The sequence below is a fragment of the Corticium candelabrum genome, chromosome 18 (genome assembly GCF_963422355.1).
Source record: "Corticium candelabrum chromosome 18, ooCorCand1.1, whole genome shotgun sequence".
In the NCBI taxonomy this organism is placed as follows: Eukaryota; Metazoa; Porifera; class Homoscleromorpha; order Homosclerophorida; family Plakinidae; genus Corticium; species Corticium candelabrum.
This window is the reverse complement of record NC_085102.1, coordinates 397,194-411,975: the sequence shown is the minus strand read 5'-3', so window position 1 is coordinate 411,975 and position 14,782 is coordinate 397,194. Positions and strand designations below refer to the sequence as shown.

At 40.2% G+C, this 14,782-nt stretch overlaps 2 protein-coding genes across 2 annotated transcripts; one reads left to right on the top strand and one right to left on the bottom strand.

The window, feature by feature from the left end:
• The first annotated feature begins 578 nt into the window (after nucleotides 1-578).
• LOC134193966 (uncharacterized) lies at nucleotides 579-7,463 on the top strand. The gene is made up of 15 exons (XM_062662841.1): nucleotides 579-780; nucleotides 834-880; nucleotides 936-1,036; nucleotides 1,097-1,175; nucleotides 1,244-1,275; nucleotides 1,339-1,729; nucleotides 2,500-3,149; nucleotides 3,663-3,721; nucleotides 3,776-3,890; nucleotides 3,961-4,095; nucleotides 4,146-4,241; nucleotides 4,321-4,350; nucleotides 4,406-4,465; nucleotides 6,727-6,911; nucleotides 6,973-7,463. The coding sequence occupies exons 1-15, from the start codon at nucleotides 767-769 to the stop codon at nucleotides 7,142-7,144; spliced, it is 2,166 nt and encodes a 721-aa protein (XP_062518825.1). The 5' UTR covers nucleotides 579-766; the 3' UTR covers nucleotides 7,145-7,463.
• A 167-nt stretch (nucleotides 7,464-7,630) lies between these two features.
• Nucleotides 7,631-9,435, bottom strand: LOC134194093 (uncharacterized). The gene is made up of 4 exons (XM_062662998.1): nucleotides 9,104-9,435; nucleotides 8,884-9,033; nucleotides 8,613-8,811; nucleotides 7,631-8,508 (listed from the first exon to the last, which is right to left on the bottom strand). The coding sequence occupies exons 1-4, from the start codon at nucleotides 9,251-9,253 to the stop codon at nucleotides 7,874-7,876; spliced, it is 1,134 nt and encodes a 377-aa protein (XP_062518982.1). The 5' UTR covers nucleotides 9,254-9,435; the 3' UTR covers nucleotides 7,631-7,873.
• Nucleotides 9,436-14,782: the final 5,347 nt, after the last annotated feature.

Genomic DNA, 14,782 nt, shown 5'->3' with positions numbered 1-14,782 from the left:
ATTGACTACACGTTCAAGATTGACTTCATGACTCCAGTGCACATGCATTAATGCGAGAGCACTGATACGGTGTAGGCCAGTAGTGGAATGCAAGTTGCCTTCAAACACCAAAGTGCACGGCAAATCTGTCACATTCACACATCGTCATAAGCTCAATACATGGTACTAGGCGCATAGGTCATGTGATTTTGGGAAACATGCCTGACTTTGTTGCCATTTTCTTTTGGTTGTAGCCAATGAGTTTTCTGGTGCTTTATCACGATTTATACCATCTTGGCAAGGTGCACCATTGCTCGAGTTCAGTACATTAATTAACTGAACTTCCAGAGCAAGGATACCACACAACTTTGAGAGATCAGAGATTGGTGGATATTCTGATAAAGAATGGACCATGCTCTTTAGCCAGCTGCTTCCCTTGCGATTTTTACGTATGCCTGGCTACACCACTGACATAACATATATTCAGTTACTTAAGACGTAAGGTTAGTTGTTTGGTTTTATTGGTTCATTACTAAATTATTTGAATTTGACATTTGTACTGTTGTTATTAATATTATGGTTATTATTTATATTTTAGAAGACAGCTACTGGTAATGCTGAAGTGGTGGTAGCTGATGAAACTTCAGCAGTCAGTGATTTTCCTGACTTATCATCGGTGCATGTAACAAGTGAATCAGATGAAAAAAAGGAAACGGATGATGCAGGGACTATACGAAGTGTTATTTCTCAGCAACAGAAGCCTGTTGATCTTCCTTCCTTGAGCAGTATGGACCCCAAACAGTAAGATATTATACTTGTTACAGCTATTATATTAATTTAATGTGGCAATGTAGACCAACCTCTGATTACAAGGATGATAGCAAAACAGAAGCAGATACAGGTAACTAACAAATTGCCAGGTGAATAGCAACAGTGGAGATATGTTATACATACAGGAGTCAGTGCAAGTAGTGACTTCAAGATAATGTCAGGACTCACAGAATCAAGTCAAATTATTAAACTCACCTCTCCAGCTACATCTGCCGGAGCAGCAAAGGTAGTAGTTGTGTGGTGATCAGAGGGCTAATTGTCGGCTGATCATGGTGCATGTTTTCAGCCAAGTGGATGGTACAGAGATATGTTTAAATCCATGCATGTCACTGATGATCCACGTTTTTCTGGGGATGGATCAAGTGGTAACTTGAGATTGATTTAATCTATAGAACAGAAGTAAATTATTTCTTTTTATTTTGTATCTTTGTAGCTGCATTTACATCAGTTGAACATGAGCAGGAGGTAAGTGATTTAATGGGCTGCTTCAAGAATGTGTTTGTAACATATTTCTGCATGGAATTAAAGAAATCAAGCAAGAAAAAGCCACCACCTGCAACACGGCCTACTCAGCATGGCTCTACTTCAAGCAGAACAACATTTGCAGTAACTGGCTCTAGCCAACCAACATCTGTTGTGAAGACAACAGTATTATCTTCTATGACTACGCAGCACACCACTAGTAGCAGGCCACCAGCTACGGTTACTGTCGGTGGTTTTCAGGATCCTACAGCAGTAATTAAACAACACAAAGGACGTAGTGAAACAGCATCTACATATAAGCCACTATCAGCTCCTGTTGGGAAACTGTCTGGTAGTTCTGGATCAGTGTATCGAATGATGCAGGCTGGAGGAGAAATACCAGAAAAGGGACTGGCAACATTTCCTCGAGAGGCATCACCAACTTTGCAAAGAAGAGGTGATTAAAATTTTGCCAGCTTTGGTTAGGCTTGTTGCTGCAAGTACATAGTTGTTTATAAGTAGCTGCAGTCACTAAAGTCCGTTCCAGAATAGGAGAATACTTGGGAAAAAACCTGTAGCTCCTGAAGCAGACGTCCTAGCGAGTTGATTCCAACATCATTGGAAAGCTCACAAGGAGGAGGTTCCAGATCAGTTATTGAATACGGTGATTGGTGCTTTATTACAACACAATTACTAACTTCCTGTATGACATGCGCTTGGCCCTGCCCTACTCTTCCATTTACACCAGGTGTCAGATAACTTCAAAGTCACCGCTACGACGCCCACTACTTGAAAGCTGACACGGACATACTTTGAACTATTGATTGATAAGTAAAAACGGCTGTAGCTAGCAACCTTATGTAGTTGAGGCATTGATTGAACCTTTTATTCCACTAGCTATGCCCATCTCTGCTCTTCAATTCCTTATCTATTAACCACAGTTCCCACGTATTCTCCTATTCGGGGGAAAGGACTTTAGTGATAGTTGTGGTAGTAAAAGATTGGAACAAAGTTAGTGTTAGTTGTTTTGTTCTTTCTTAATGTTGTGGATTACATTTGGTATCATAACGTTTGAGTTTGCTGGTAGAACCCTCTTTTCTTGAGAAACTATTGAAGTTTAGGGTGGGTGGGTGGGTGTGTATAATTAGTTTGGCATCAGGGCTTACACTAATCATAAATTACTGTAGTTGATCTTTGTAGTAAATTTGTTTCAATTTATTGCAATAGTTGATGCTATTCAGCAAAAGCCTGTTTCATCTTCTGGTACCAACACATCTATAATGCCAAGTACCACATCAGCTAAGTTTAGTTCATTTCCTACACAGCTGCCTACTCAAGGTGGATCTTTGGCACTAGGAACACATAACAGTCATCATTCACATCATGTACGTGCAGTTCAAGAGAGAATGTCATCTTCGCCAACAGAGCAATTCATACCATCGGAAAAACAGCAACCAGAAGCTATCGTTAAATCGCAACAGATGGCTACAGTCCAGCAAATGGTTGAGGAAGCACCACCATTGTCACAGTCTGATAGCAAACAAGATGATGTTTTACTCACAAGCAGCTTGGTAGTTCAAGTTGGTGGTAAGGAAGCATCTCCGAGGACAGAGACAGATGCTCGCAAATCTGAAATACAAAAGTTATTTCAAGAAGTGGAAATGGAGCTGTCGATGGTCAGGAAAACTAATGAAGTTGATCTTGTGTCACCATCTGTTCCAGCTCAATTTCAACCAAATGCAACAGAAAACATTCAGTCACGTACCTCAGTAACTAAGGAAGTTGATCTTGTATCACCATCTGTTCCAGCTCAATTTCAACCAAATGCAACAGAAAACATTCAGTCGCCTACTTCATTAAAGTCACCAAGCAGGAAGGTTACCAAATTTTGGTTGTTTAACTTTTTGAGTTATGGGAATGATATTAGTTGTTTGCATTAAACCTTAAAGCGCATGCAAACTTCCAAATCTTAATTCCAAAGACACGTTATGGAGCAGAAACCACAGTGGTGTTTAATACAATGAGTAGATGGTTTATCTAATGCGATTAACATGCAGCATGTGCAGCATGGTGTCTTTTCTGAGTTGTTGCTGATGTTTGCTTTGACGTTTTCTATTATTATTTGGCAAGTCACTTAACTGTTTGGTTTGTGTAGTTTTTATGTAAACCGGCATTCAGTGTTGTTAGGTAATGTTGAAGTTGTCTAAGTCTGCATATTTCTGTGGTGTACTGTATTTGAGTGAATTGGATTTCTTGGAAAGCACATAGATTTTAGCAATTTACAGTAAGCATGCTTTATTGTATATTAACATGCAGACTTTTAGAGTTGTTTGGAATACATATTTGCAACACTTTTGCTGTTGCAGTTAATATAATTTTTGTATTGTCAGAGCCCTGAAGAAAAAGGAAAAGCTAAGGCTCTATACACATTTAAGGCTGAAACATCAAGGTACTTTGTATAACAAATTGATATTCATGGATTAAGTTACACATTTGTTCTTAGGGAGCTGCAGCTTGAGAAGGGTTCTGTGGTGACTCTCCTTCGGGAAGTTGACAAGAACTGGCTGGAAGGTGAACTAGAGGGCAAGAAAGGCATATTTCCCAAAACATATGTTGAGGTTCTATAGACATTGTTGTGTCTTGTATTAGTGTGCACTACATACAATATTTTGACAATTTGCACTGTAGGTTATTTCCCCAATTCCTAAAGTAGTATCTAGTAGATCATCACAGTCTTTAACTCCTATAATTCCATCAGGACCTACTGCTCGAGCCAAATTTAAATTCGAAGGTGATGCATCTGTTGAACTGTCATTCAAGAAGGTACGATTTTGCTAGGAGGTTCTGTAATTGGTGTTAATTGAAATTGTTAGGGCGATATTATATCTCTTATTCGAAGAGTAGATGATAACTGGTATGAGGGAAGGATTGGACCAAGGAAGGGTATATTTCCAGTTTCATATGTTGAGGTATGTGCAACACATAGCTCTGCTGGCAGAACAATAATTTGTTAGCAGTCAAGTAACTTGTTTCAATTTCATGTCTTAGGTTGTTCTGGATATTGGAAAAAAAAGCTTGGTAAGATGCATCAGCCTCTCAAGTTTAGCCATGATCTAGTTTATTTACATTTTAGACTTCGAAAGATTCAAGAACGTCAACCAGTAGGAACAACACTTCTGCAACAACTGTACAGGTAGAAAGCTAGTACTTCAATTTCTTGCTGATGATGCTTGAATGATAAGAGGACATGCAATGAGACAGATGCATGGACAAACATGCAGACAGAGATGTGTCTTTAGTACAGTACTACAAAGGCAATACAACATTCCTGATATAAAAGGGAATTGTTATAGACACTGTTGGTCATGGTGATTGTCATTCTCAAGTTATCTATTACGTTTTTACAAGACAACTGTGTGCATTTCAACTACTTTACACACACTTATGACTCCATCCCCAATGGTTGGATAGGATCAAGGGTAAAGTAGGAGATGGGGCCGGGCCTTGCTCAAGAAGGAGACCTGTCTAGCTAACATTGCAAAAGCATATGCAGTTTGATGTTACTCAGGTACAGTTCAGATGACTGCCAATTAACACCAATTAACAGATTTACAGTGTGAAACTATAGGTTGTTGGTCATAGTAAGGGATAATGGCTTCCTCTATATACTCACACAAGTATAATGCTGTGTTATTGCAAATTACAAATGACACGGAGGGGCAGACAGCCAAAAGCTTCAATTTTTGGATTTTGAAGGTGGGACACAAGAGACAACAAGGAAGAGGACTGTTTGGATCATCTGTCAAAATGGCTTGAGACAATTTAGGTGCAACAGTTACCTGTTAGAGTAGAATTTAATTAAAGGTAACGCTAGTCTTAAATTCAAAATCAAAAGTTTTGTGAGTGTGAAATTTTTTGTGTACTTTGGAATTTGCACCTCACTGGTAGAGGCTTGTTACTTGGAACTGCTAGTGCACACAAAAAGGCACCATCTTGCTGCCATGCTTTAAAGGTTGTTCTTTACATGAACCTTTGTTATAGACACCTTGTTTGCAAAAGCTGCAAGTAATTGCACCCAGCAGTTCATGAAATGTTTTTTGTTGTACCCTGGGGATTTGTTAGAGTTTTATAATTTTAATATCTGATCTGCTTTCGAACAGCCACAAGCTTTTGACTCTTTTTAGCAGACATTAGGGTTACACTATAAAGTAGGTCAACACTGCATAATAGCAAACCAGCCAGTCGTACAAAAACAAACTTATTCGACAGCATGAAATCTTAAGCTACCTTAACTGTTTGACGTGGCATCAGCTTTGTGCTGACAGTTTTAGTCATGACATGTGACTCAAATTCTGCTTTGGGATTGGACAATGGCAATTATCAAGTGTGACTAATCCGGATACATGCCCTAACTTGCAACATACATAACCAGAATTTTTTGTCTACTACTGGATATACTTCTCGCAATCCCGTGGCTTCTACAAAGTTGTGTAACTGGGCTCATACTTTTAGACTCGAAAGCGTATGAAAACCCACTGACCAGCTTGAAGTGTATTTTCTGCTGGGTTGATGTGTTTTTTTGGGTAATGAGCATTTTAGGCATTTGCATCATTTCTACATCTGGCATATTGGAAAATGCTCATCTTTCTTAGTACATTTAAGTAATTTGCATGAAAATGAACTAGTTAACAAGTACAACAGAAAGTAATGACTTGTTGGCTACAGATGTCTTTGGAAGTCAGCTGTATGTACTTTGTAGTTGTATTTCTTAACCAGACAGAGAAACAGACAAACAAATGAACATACCTCATGAAATGTTGTAATCAACAGAACAAAGGAAGTTGTTGAAAATTCAAGGTGCAGTGTTTTTTGCTGCTGACTGGCTGAGAAACTGACAAGAGTGTTTATTGAATACATAAAGCTACAGATGCAATGGCTATACAGTTAGTCTACTATAGAGTTTCACCAATTCATCTAGTGCGCTTGTAGGCTTCTATAATAGCTATGCAGAAAGTTGTCGAATCACCTAATAAGGGTTTGCTCATAACAATGTAAGAGAGACACACCTCTATTGCATCTTACTACTAATTTTCTTAGCCTTACCAACCCCATGTCTCAACTCACTTACCTTCTAGTTTTAGCCCATGTTAGTCCGTGTTAGACATCTTACCCATAGCATTTTACTTTACCTACATTTGGACTGAACTGGTCTGAAAGGAAAGTTGTGACTAATTTTGGTCTTCTACTTCTGGCTGTTGAAAGTTGAATGAGTGCCAATAGATTGCTTCAATGTGGTAAGAAAGGGTTGTTATTTAAATTGTAGTGTATAGATAGGAATAGCAAGTCAGTTTGACGTTTTCTGATATAGTATAGTAATACATATGTACAGTGATGAACTTGTCAGGCTGCACAAATTATAGAGAATGTGTTATTTGATTTCCATTGTATATGAAGGGCAGACACACAGGAGATCAAAGGTTGTCTAGTGGATCGATGCAGTTTGAGTCTTCTGAATCTGGGGAAAGAAGGCACTCAGTGAAGAAGCAAGGCCCCCCTAGGCCATCGCAACCACCCTCACGACCTTTGAAACCTCCATCACAAACACCAACTGTGTTGCAAAAAAAGTATCAAGGGGACAAGTGAGAATTATGCTTTTTACTTTGGTCATAATCGTGCAGTGACCAGATTTTATCTTGGTAGATATAAGGCTGTATTTAGTTACAGACCTGAAAATAAGGATGAGTTGGAACTGGAAGAAAATGATACAGTTATTGTCGTTGAAAAATGTGATGATGGTTGGTTTGTTGGAACATGTGAACGCACAGGAAAGTTTGGCACCTTTCCTGGTAACTTTGTCGTGAAATTGACTTAATTGAGGGCTATATGTGATGTGATTGATGAGCTGCCCGGTTTATGATGTGTCATTATGATGTCTCAGCCTTGATGCAGTGTTTTAGCTTACAGACTAGATACCGTGTAGTTGTGGAAGTTAGTGTAGCCAGTGTCAGGTGGCATTTCAGTGGCTTGCAAAGACTTTACTTTTTTAGTGTGACATTGGCTATCAAGTTTAGCGCTAATGAAATGAATATGAACGTGAGTTTGATCGGGAATGCTTTGTCTCAAACTCAGTCTCGTATAGACATTAATGATAGTAAAGTGCTAGGCATTTATGTCAATAATTGTCATAATTTTATTCACCCCCTGTCTTGTAGTAAATTGATGACTCGACTGATTGAATTGCTATGGTATTGTCTTCTTGGTGACAGGTGCTACTACATATTGACATTGACAGTACATACACCTCTGTTTATTGGTTGTTGTATGGCAGCTGGCTTGTCTGTAGATCATGTAAAGTAGTTAGGATACTTGAATGTGTATTATATTTCGTATTAACTAATCTAGGCACAACTTCCATTTACAAATACTAGAAAGACTTACATTTAGATATTTAATAAATAACAATGATAAATATAATAAATATTCGGTACTTTCAGTCTATGGCACCACTTAACATATCTGAAATCACATAAAACAGTCTATCTTGTACTAAAGGTCACAAGTCATACATACTACAAAAGGGCACGAAACGAATGTAAAGGTATCAGCGGCGTCTTCTGGAATTATACAGGTTGCATCCAGGTTGTGAGGCAAAGCTTCTGATAGTATGGGCTTCAAGAGTAATGATCTCCTCTGCGCCATCAGGCTGATTTTGTTCATTAATTCGAATCCTGTAGATTTTGTTCTTACTCCCCACATACAACTCACCATTACACGTGAAGCCAAGAGAATGTAGCATGTCTTTGACTGGCTTGTAGGTTTTGCAAGGAGGAGTTTGTACAAGTTGTCCATCGTGGCTAATCATATAGAGGTGCTTGTCCTGGCTTGTGGAGTTGGAATGTTTGGCTGGTTGGCCAGCAAGATCACCAGTGAAATGCAGAGAACAGTCATTATGTATATTAGTGAATCCTTTCTTTGGTTTGTGTGGATTGTAAAGATAGACTTGCTGTCCAGTGGCAGTGAGAATTCGTCCATCTATGTTTTCTCCTAGTGCGGAATTTGAATCAATGCGTCCGGGTAGTTGGACACCAAGATCCTTTGGCTCAGTGGCATCTTTTTCAATATTGTTGAGATAGAATAGATTGAATTCAGAGTGTCCAATCTGTTTGGTCATGAACATGCCTGTCATTGTGTCAGCATCAGACGCAATAGCAGTTACTGACTCATCTTCTCGAACATCTGTGAATGGAAAGAGCGGTTAGACTCTGACGTCATGTGGAACGCGTGGTCAAATCATATTGACGGAGCAAACAGATGTGTTAGCTAACTACGTAGATTCTTACATTGTAACTGTTTCTGGTACGGATCAACTCTGAATATAGAGCCTTCTCTGGTTAAGAGGTAGAAAAACGCCGGGAGAGGAGATCTGCACATGCCTTGTACATCAGATTTTCCTTCTATCCACTGACAATTACGTTGGGATGCATAATGAAGGGATTCCGGTGAGATAGCTCGCTCACAGGTAGTTCTCCCCTTGTGTACCTGAAGAGAAAATTGATTTCATTATATATATATTGACAACAGATGTGATCTCAGGTGGTCGATCCAACCAACCTCACAGGGCGTTCTGGACACATAGATATCCCATTTTCTGGATGGTTGACAACGCTTAGCAAAGTGATTGTAGACACATTTTACTTCCACGACTTCCATTGTTGCCCAGTTGCAAACTTGGATGACGGTAGTGTTGTGGCACTGAAGATCCTAAAAGTTTTAAAACCAGGCCTAGTGAAACAATTTCCAACACCGCATCCACAGTCATGTAAGAACTAACTGGAATATGTGCACAGGTTGCAGGTTTATTGTCTGGTCGATAGCAAGGTCCATTGCCAGAAGCTGATGCCGAAGTTGTCATCCCAATCGGTAATGATCTGACTTGGCAAAGCAGAATAGGCATAAGCAGGGCTGACAGAAGAGAGATCATACTGTAATTGTCGCAGAATATAGATTCGAGCACTCTTTGCTATGCAGCAATCTGATCACTGGATGTGGATCCGAACTCAGACTGATCGGTCCAGCGATAAGCAGAGCTTATATCCGATGTGGGCCGGAAAGACGATGGCATTTTGCTGGATCTAATGAAGCCGTAATGATACAAAGGGCAGTTTGTTGTCATAAGGTACACTGATGGATTAGTTTATGACAGCGCTAATACCGGAGGCGCGTGGCGGGGGAGGAGCTTTCTGCTTGACCCTCCACCGCTTCTTCCTCTCCAAACGTCATGGTTCTCGTTTCAGTGGAAATGGCAGCTTGAAAATGTCGCTCATCTGTGCACCTGAAACATCTGCAAGAACAGAAAATGGACGTTAGCAGGAAGTCACCACACATGACTCCCGATGCTATTGAGCAGGTGACTATTGCAGTCGGAATTCAAATGTTTGTTCTGAGGCGTGTCACGTTTGGCCATTGTTTACGTACTTGACATGATAGTTAATTTAACAGAAGCCATAAATCAGCGGGCCACGTTGACATTCATGATGATATTGCTGTGAATATTCAATTGGTCCAGTACCAAGGATATCATCCGACCAAGGTGCTTCCGCGCCTTCTCCGCCGTCACCAACAACCTTCACACATGCCATTGACATATGTCGGTCAAACAACTATACAGCGGACTTCCTTTCTTTCTGATGACAGAAGCGAATTGATTGCGTCATGTATGACTGACCACATTTTTCCAAGGACAGGTTGTGCTGTCATCATTCAGTTATCGTGGCTAAACATATGTACTGCTGTACTTGTGGACAGCTATAGGTAATGAAATCTAAAATTAGACGATCTAAATCCATACCGTCGCTGTTGTATCACGATTTCTGGAAAGTGGAGCATCTGTTCCTTGAACTTTTCAGGAGAACCCAAGGAGTGACGGCTTTATAGCTAAGAAAGTAATCTGCGCTTGACACCCAATTTAATCATATTGACACCCAATTTAATCATACTTCATAAGAAGTTACTTTCTTTTCACTAAATGTCAAATGGTAGTATAGAGGTATTGGTCAGGTGGATCCTTGCATTGACATATGAAGTTATTGATAAGATTTCCCAGGAGAACTTCTACAATTTAGCATCTAGAGTATGTCCGGAAGATGTCTAGTGGTGGACTGGAGGTACATTCCAATCATTGAAGACACAGTGAGAGACATGCATGGATATTTATTACATACTAACGTATACCTATACTAATTTTTCTTTCTATAAATTGTCATAACTAAGTCAATGGTTCTTGTCTCAACCAGTTTAGTGTGTAGATTATGGGACCTTTCCGCTAGTCATTCCACAGTCAGATTAGCTACCAACTGCCGTTAAATTGACAAGGGAAATGCAATCACAAACTTATAATTATTCATGAAAACTATTTTGCAATCTGAGAATGGTAATTTTTTGTGACAAAAACATATCTACAATTAACTGAGAAGTTATAGTAGTGCGTCATCTATTACGTATGCTGGTCACATTTATTCTGAGAAGACTCGATGTGTTACTCCATATACATCAGTGGGCTTTCCTTCCTCAGAGGTCAAATTAAGGGTCACAACAGGTGTCCATGCATCTGGCATCTGTGGTAGGCAAACTGTTAGGTTTGCATTAGTGAAGTAACTTCCAGAGAATGTGTTTGTTCCCTTTCTGGAAGTAGTGGCTAGACTACCTCAACAAGAATTTTCATTTGAACATACAACTTCTTGTTCATAGAATGGTACAGGAAAATGCCACTTATCAAAGCATGTTAAGCTATTATTATTAGTCTAATTAATCAAATTAGTAGACCCTAACGCATCGTTACATGATTATCCTATTGCTCTTGATTGCAAGCTCAACACACAAATAAAGAGAACAAGTGGTGTTTTGACCTATAATGGCACTACTTATAGTATGATATGTACAGCAGTTAAGGTTATCTTGAAATCAGACTCTTGTTTTGACTTGTCCTGTTCTATTGTGTGTACCTATACACACACTACAGAGTACAATTTGTAAATTCCTATTTGTTACTTAGTTAAGTTAATTGCTGCAGTATCCAGTTGCATGTCTGGTTTAGTTTGTTAATTAAAAAATAATACACTACTTGAACTGTTCTAGATGCATGACGTCACTGACAGAAAAATTTAAAAACATGTAAATTTGACAACATTTGATGGTAAAGATATAGTCTAGGATCACATAATGAAGATGGTCTAAGCAAATTAATGCTGCAGCAATGAAATGATTGAAGCTATAGTATGGTTAATCTATGAAGATAATTCATCTAGGGAGAGCTTTTGATTCCTGCAAGGATGTTACGTGTACTGTACCTGCAAATTAGTAGGGTAGGTGTACCTAATTGTGGACACTCCCCGGTAATTTGAGTTACAATCGCTGTTTTCTCTGGTAACCTGCACGAAGAGACAGTGAAACATGTCCGATATACGCACCATTGTCTAGGCTTCGTAACAGTACCTGTACAACTACAATCGCACAACGTCAGCTAGCGCACTAGCAAAATATACGGGATAACGTCTGTAAACAGCTTGGACGCGGGGTGTATCCTAATTGTGGACATTGTTTTCTCCGTTACAGAAAGCGACTGAGCCTGAGTAACAGCTGGACTAGATACCTGAATGGTTGCCTCACAAGCTGGTATTTTGGGCCGCAATCAAAACCATGTTCTGTGGTGTATCACCTCCGTGTAAAATGGCGTCGTGCCGTTCAAATTTTGCAGAAACCAAGTGTTCTGTTTACGATGCAATGCAGGAGACGATCAATCATGTTTAGATAAACGTCTCAACTGTAAACTGTGGTTCTAGCGTCTTTTGGTGTTGCTGGTAGAGCTGATTATTGATATCAGACAACGTAGATTTGACCTTCCACCTATCCTAGGCGAGTTTGTAGGTTTTCATTTTGTGTCTTATTGTTGCCAGATCTAGTAGCAGTGAAGACAGTCAAATTCTGACTGGATTACGAATGTCGTTGATATTGACATTCCACCTATTTTGTTCGTTCTCATTTCATACCCTATTGTGGCCAGATGTAGTTGCAGTGAAAACAGCTAGATTGTCAGTGGATTACTGATGTCTAGATCTAGTATGAGTGAAGATATTCAGGTGTTTACTGGACTGGAATTACACGTTCGCTCCATGCACATAATGCGCTTCTTTAGCACGTTACAAGTCAACGCAGCTAGGCTCAAAACTTTACTAAGGTACTTGATAATTGCTTAACTAACGTCAGGGCACTTTCATGATCCAACAAAAGAACGATTCGTGTACCTCGAATTTGTGGACGTGATGGGAGGAACCTTGTACGTGCTAACAGTTTCGCAGGGGAATCGTCGTGATACACAACAGAACATGGTTTTGATTGCGGCCCAAAATACCAGCTTGTGCGGCAACCATTCAGGTATCTAGTCCAGCTGTTACTCAGACCCAGTCGCTTTCTGTGGCGGAGAAAAACATGTCCACAATTAGGATACACCCCCGTTTGAGCTGTTCACAGACGTTATCCCGTATATTTTGCTAGTGCGCTAGCAGACGTTGTGCGATTCTAGTCGTACAGGTCTCTCTCCGTTGCAGGTTACCAGACAAAGAGTGTTTGTAACTCAAATTACCGGGGAGTGTCCACAATTAGGAACACCTACCCTATGAGATGATGTGTGAACAGTGCATGCATATCTAGGGTGACAGTGTAATTAGAAAGGACTTATATCTAGAGTGGAAAAAGACTTTGGGTGCATTTGAATTTTCTTTGCTCTTCCAGAGGTCTTCTGGGGAGAGGCGGTAGAGTGAGGCCATACAACAGCAGGAGAAAAACTTGTCAAATTTATATGAGATTTTGGGCTTGAGGAAACAGAATGAACTTGCCTTTGTCTACAAAGTCACTGAATGGAACCCGTAGGCTGGGGGGGGGGGGATTCGGACGAACCGGCCGCTCAGCTCCAATGATACTGACGCGTTTAGTACGCAAAATGCGCCTTTAATTTAAATTTGTATGCGCTCCTACTAGGTTAAATTCTCTCTATTGTTTTCATGCAATCCCTACATTTCTCGTTATTTCTGTAAATATAATAGCATGTTTTTAATTGTAGTGTCTACATATCTAGAGAAAAGTGCTCCATGCATGAACGCAGCCGTATGCTTGTTTGTTTCCTGTGTGGTCGCAAACCGCTATCTGCTCTTTTTCACTCCTAAAGCACGCGACCTTTTCTACTTCGAAAAGCAACTAATACGTGCCCTTGCATGACGGTGGCTGGTTTCTAGTACTTTGCTTTGTGCTGGCGTTCGTCTGTAGGTCGTAACTTCACAAAATATTTGTGCCTCATGCTCTCGCAAACCGCTGCAATTTTGCGCTCCACCTCTAGCTAGCACGCAGCCTTTCTCACTTTGAAATATGGTGTCGTTCGCGGTAGTCTGCAGGTCTCCTGCATCTAGGCGTTCGTCTGTAGTTCGCAAAAGTTGACATTGCAGCGCAGGAAGAGATGACGAAGCTGCTGGCCGGCTTGAAGCACATGCAGCACATGTGCCCGTCGACGAATCTCGAAAGCTTCTTCTAAATCGGGTCACTTATACAGGGTTACATATTATCCGGTATTTTGTGTCTTCTCCGCCCAATTTGTGTTAATTAACATAAGTTGCCCAAGCGAGGAATGGGCTAATCAGCTAATATATATATATATATATATATATATATATATATATATATATATATATATATATATATATATATATAATTCGAAGGACTAAAAAGTAATATGCATGTGACGTCATTGGTCCATTTTGGTGTATTACGTACCGCCCACTTCTGGTACGGGCCTGAATATGCTACTTAGATTGGAATTCATTGCAGGGCCTCCCCCCTGTTGTCATTTGCTGACTTTACAGAGTGTTACAACATATTGTGCTTCAATGGCGCAGAAGGTGACGGATATACAAGGCTGATAACTAATTTGATATCAAGAATATTATTTGTCCGCTAGAATTTACACGTGTGGCGCTAGAACGGAGAGATGTCTGGCATGCTGTATATGTACGTCTAGTTAAACGTCCATAAACTATTACAGTATAGACAACTAGGCCACACCGATAAAATTGTCGAGTAACATTTGAGAAAGAAAGACGGTGCGGGCGGGCGGGCTGGCGGTGGTTTTTGTGATGCTGTGCGTAGCAGCTACCTCCTCCAATGGCAACCTACAGTGTACCTATGTCACGAAGTTTACGTATACAGTCTGCACAAACACGAAAAACCTTCCCCATCTTGTAAAACGCGCGTGTTCCCTCGCTCACGGAAACTCAGGGCACGAAAAGACATCGTGCTACCAGACAGCAAAAACCGGATGAACCTCCAAATCGATCTATAACCGGCCGGCCGGGCTACCTCAACCCGACAAATTTCTCTTACTACATCAGACCTGCCAACCTAGCTGAATCAAAATGCGTGAGTTTGCAAGAAAAAATGCGGGAGTGTAACCTTGACACGCCTACAA

What these genes read in the sequence shown, in the direction of transcription:
- LOC134193966 (XM_062662841.1), top strand. An exon ending in CAGTTGAACATGAGCAGGAG is followed by an intron (nt 1,276 to 1,338) that starts GTAAGTGATTTA and finishes ATGGAATTAAAG; the next exon opens with AAATCAAGCAAGAAAAAGCC. An exon ending in ATATTGGAAAAAAAAGCTTG is followed by an intron (nt 4,351 to 4,405) that starts GTAAGATGCATC and finishes TTTACATTTTAG; the next exon opens with ACTTCGAAAGATTCAAGAAC.
- LOC134194093 (XM_062662998.1), bottom strand. Translation starts at nt 9,253, where the DNA reads ATGATCTCTCTTCTGTCAGCCCTGCTTATGCCTATTCTGCTTTGCCAA. An exon ending in TGTCCAGAACGCCCTGTGAG is followed by an intron (nt 8,812 to 8,883) that starts GTTGGTTGGATC and finishes TTTTCTCTTCAG; the next exon opens with GTACACAAGGGGAGAACTAC. An exon ending in GTACCAGAAACAGTTACAAT is followed by an intron (nt 8,509 to 8,612) that starts GTAAGAATCTAC and finishes TTCCATTCACAG; the next exon opens with ATGTTCGAGAAGATGAGTCA.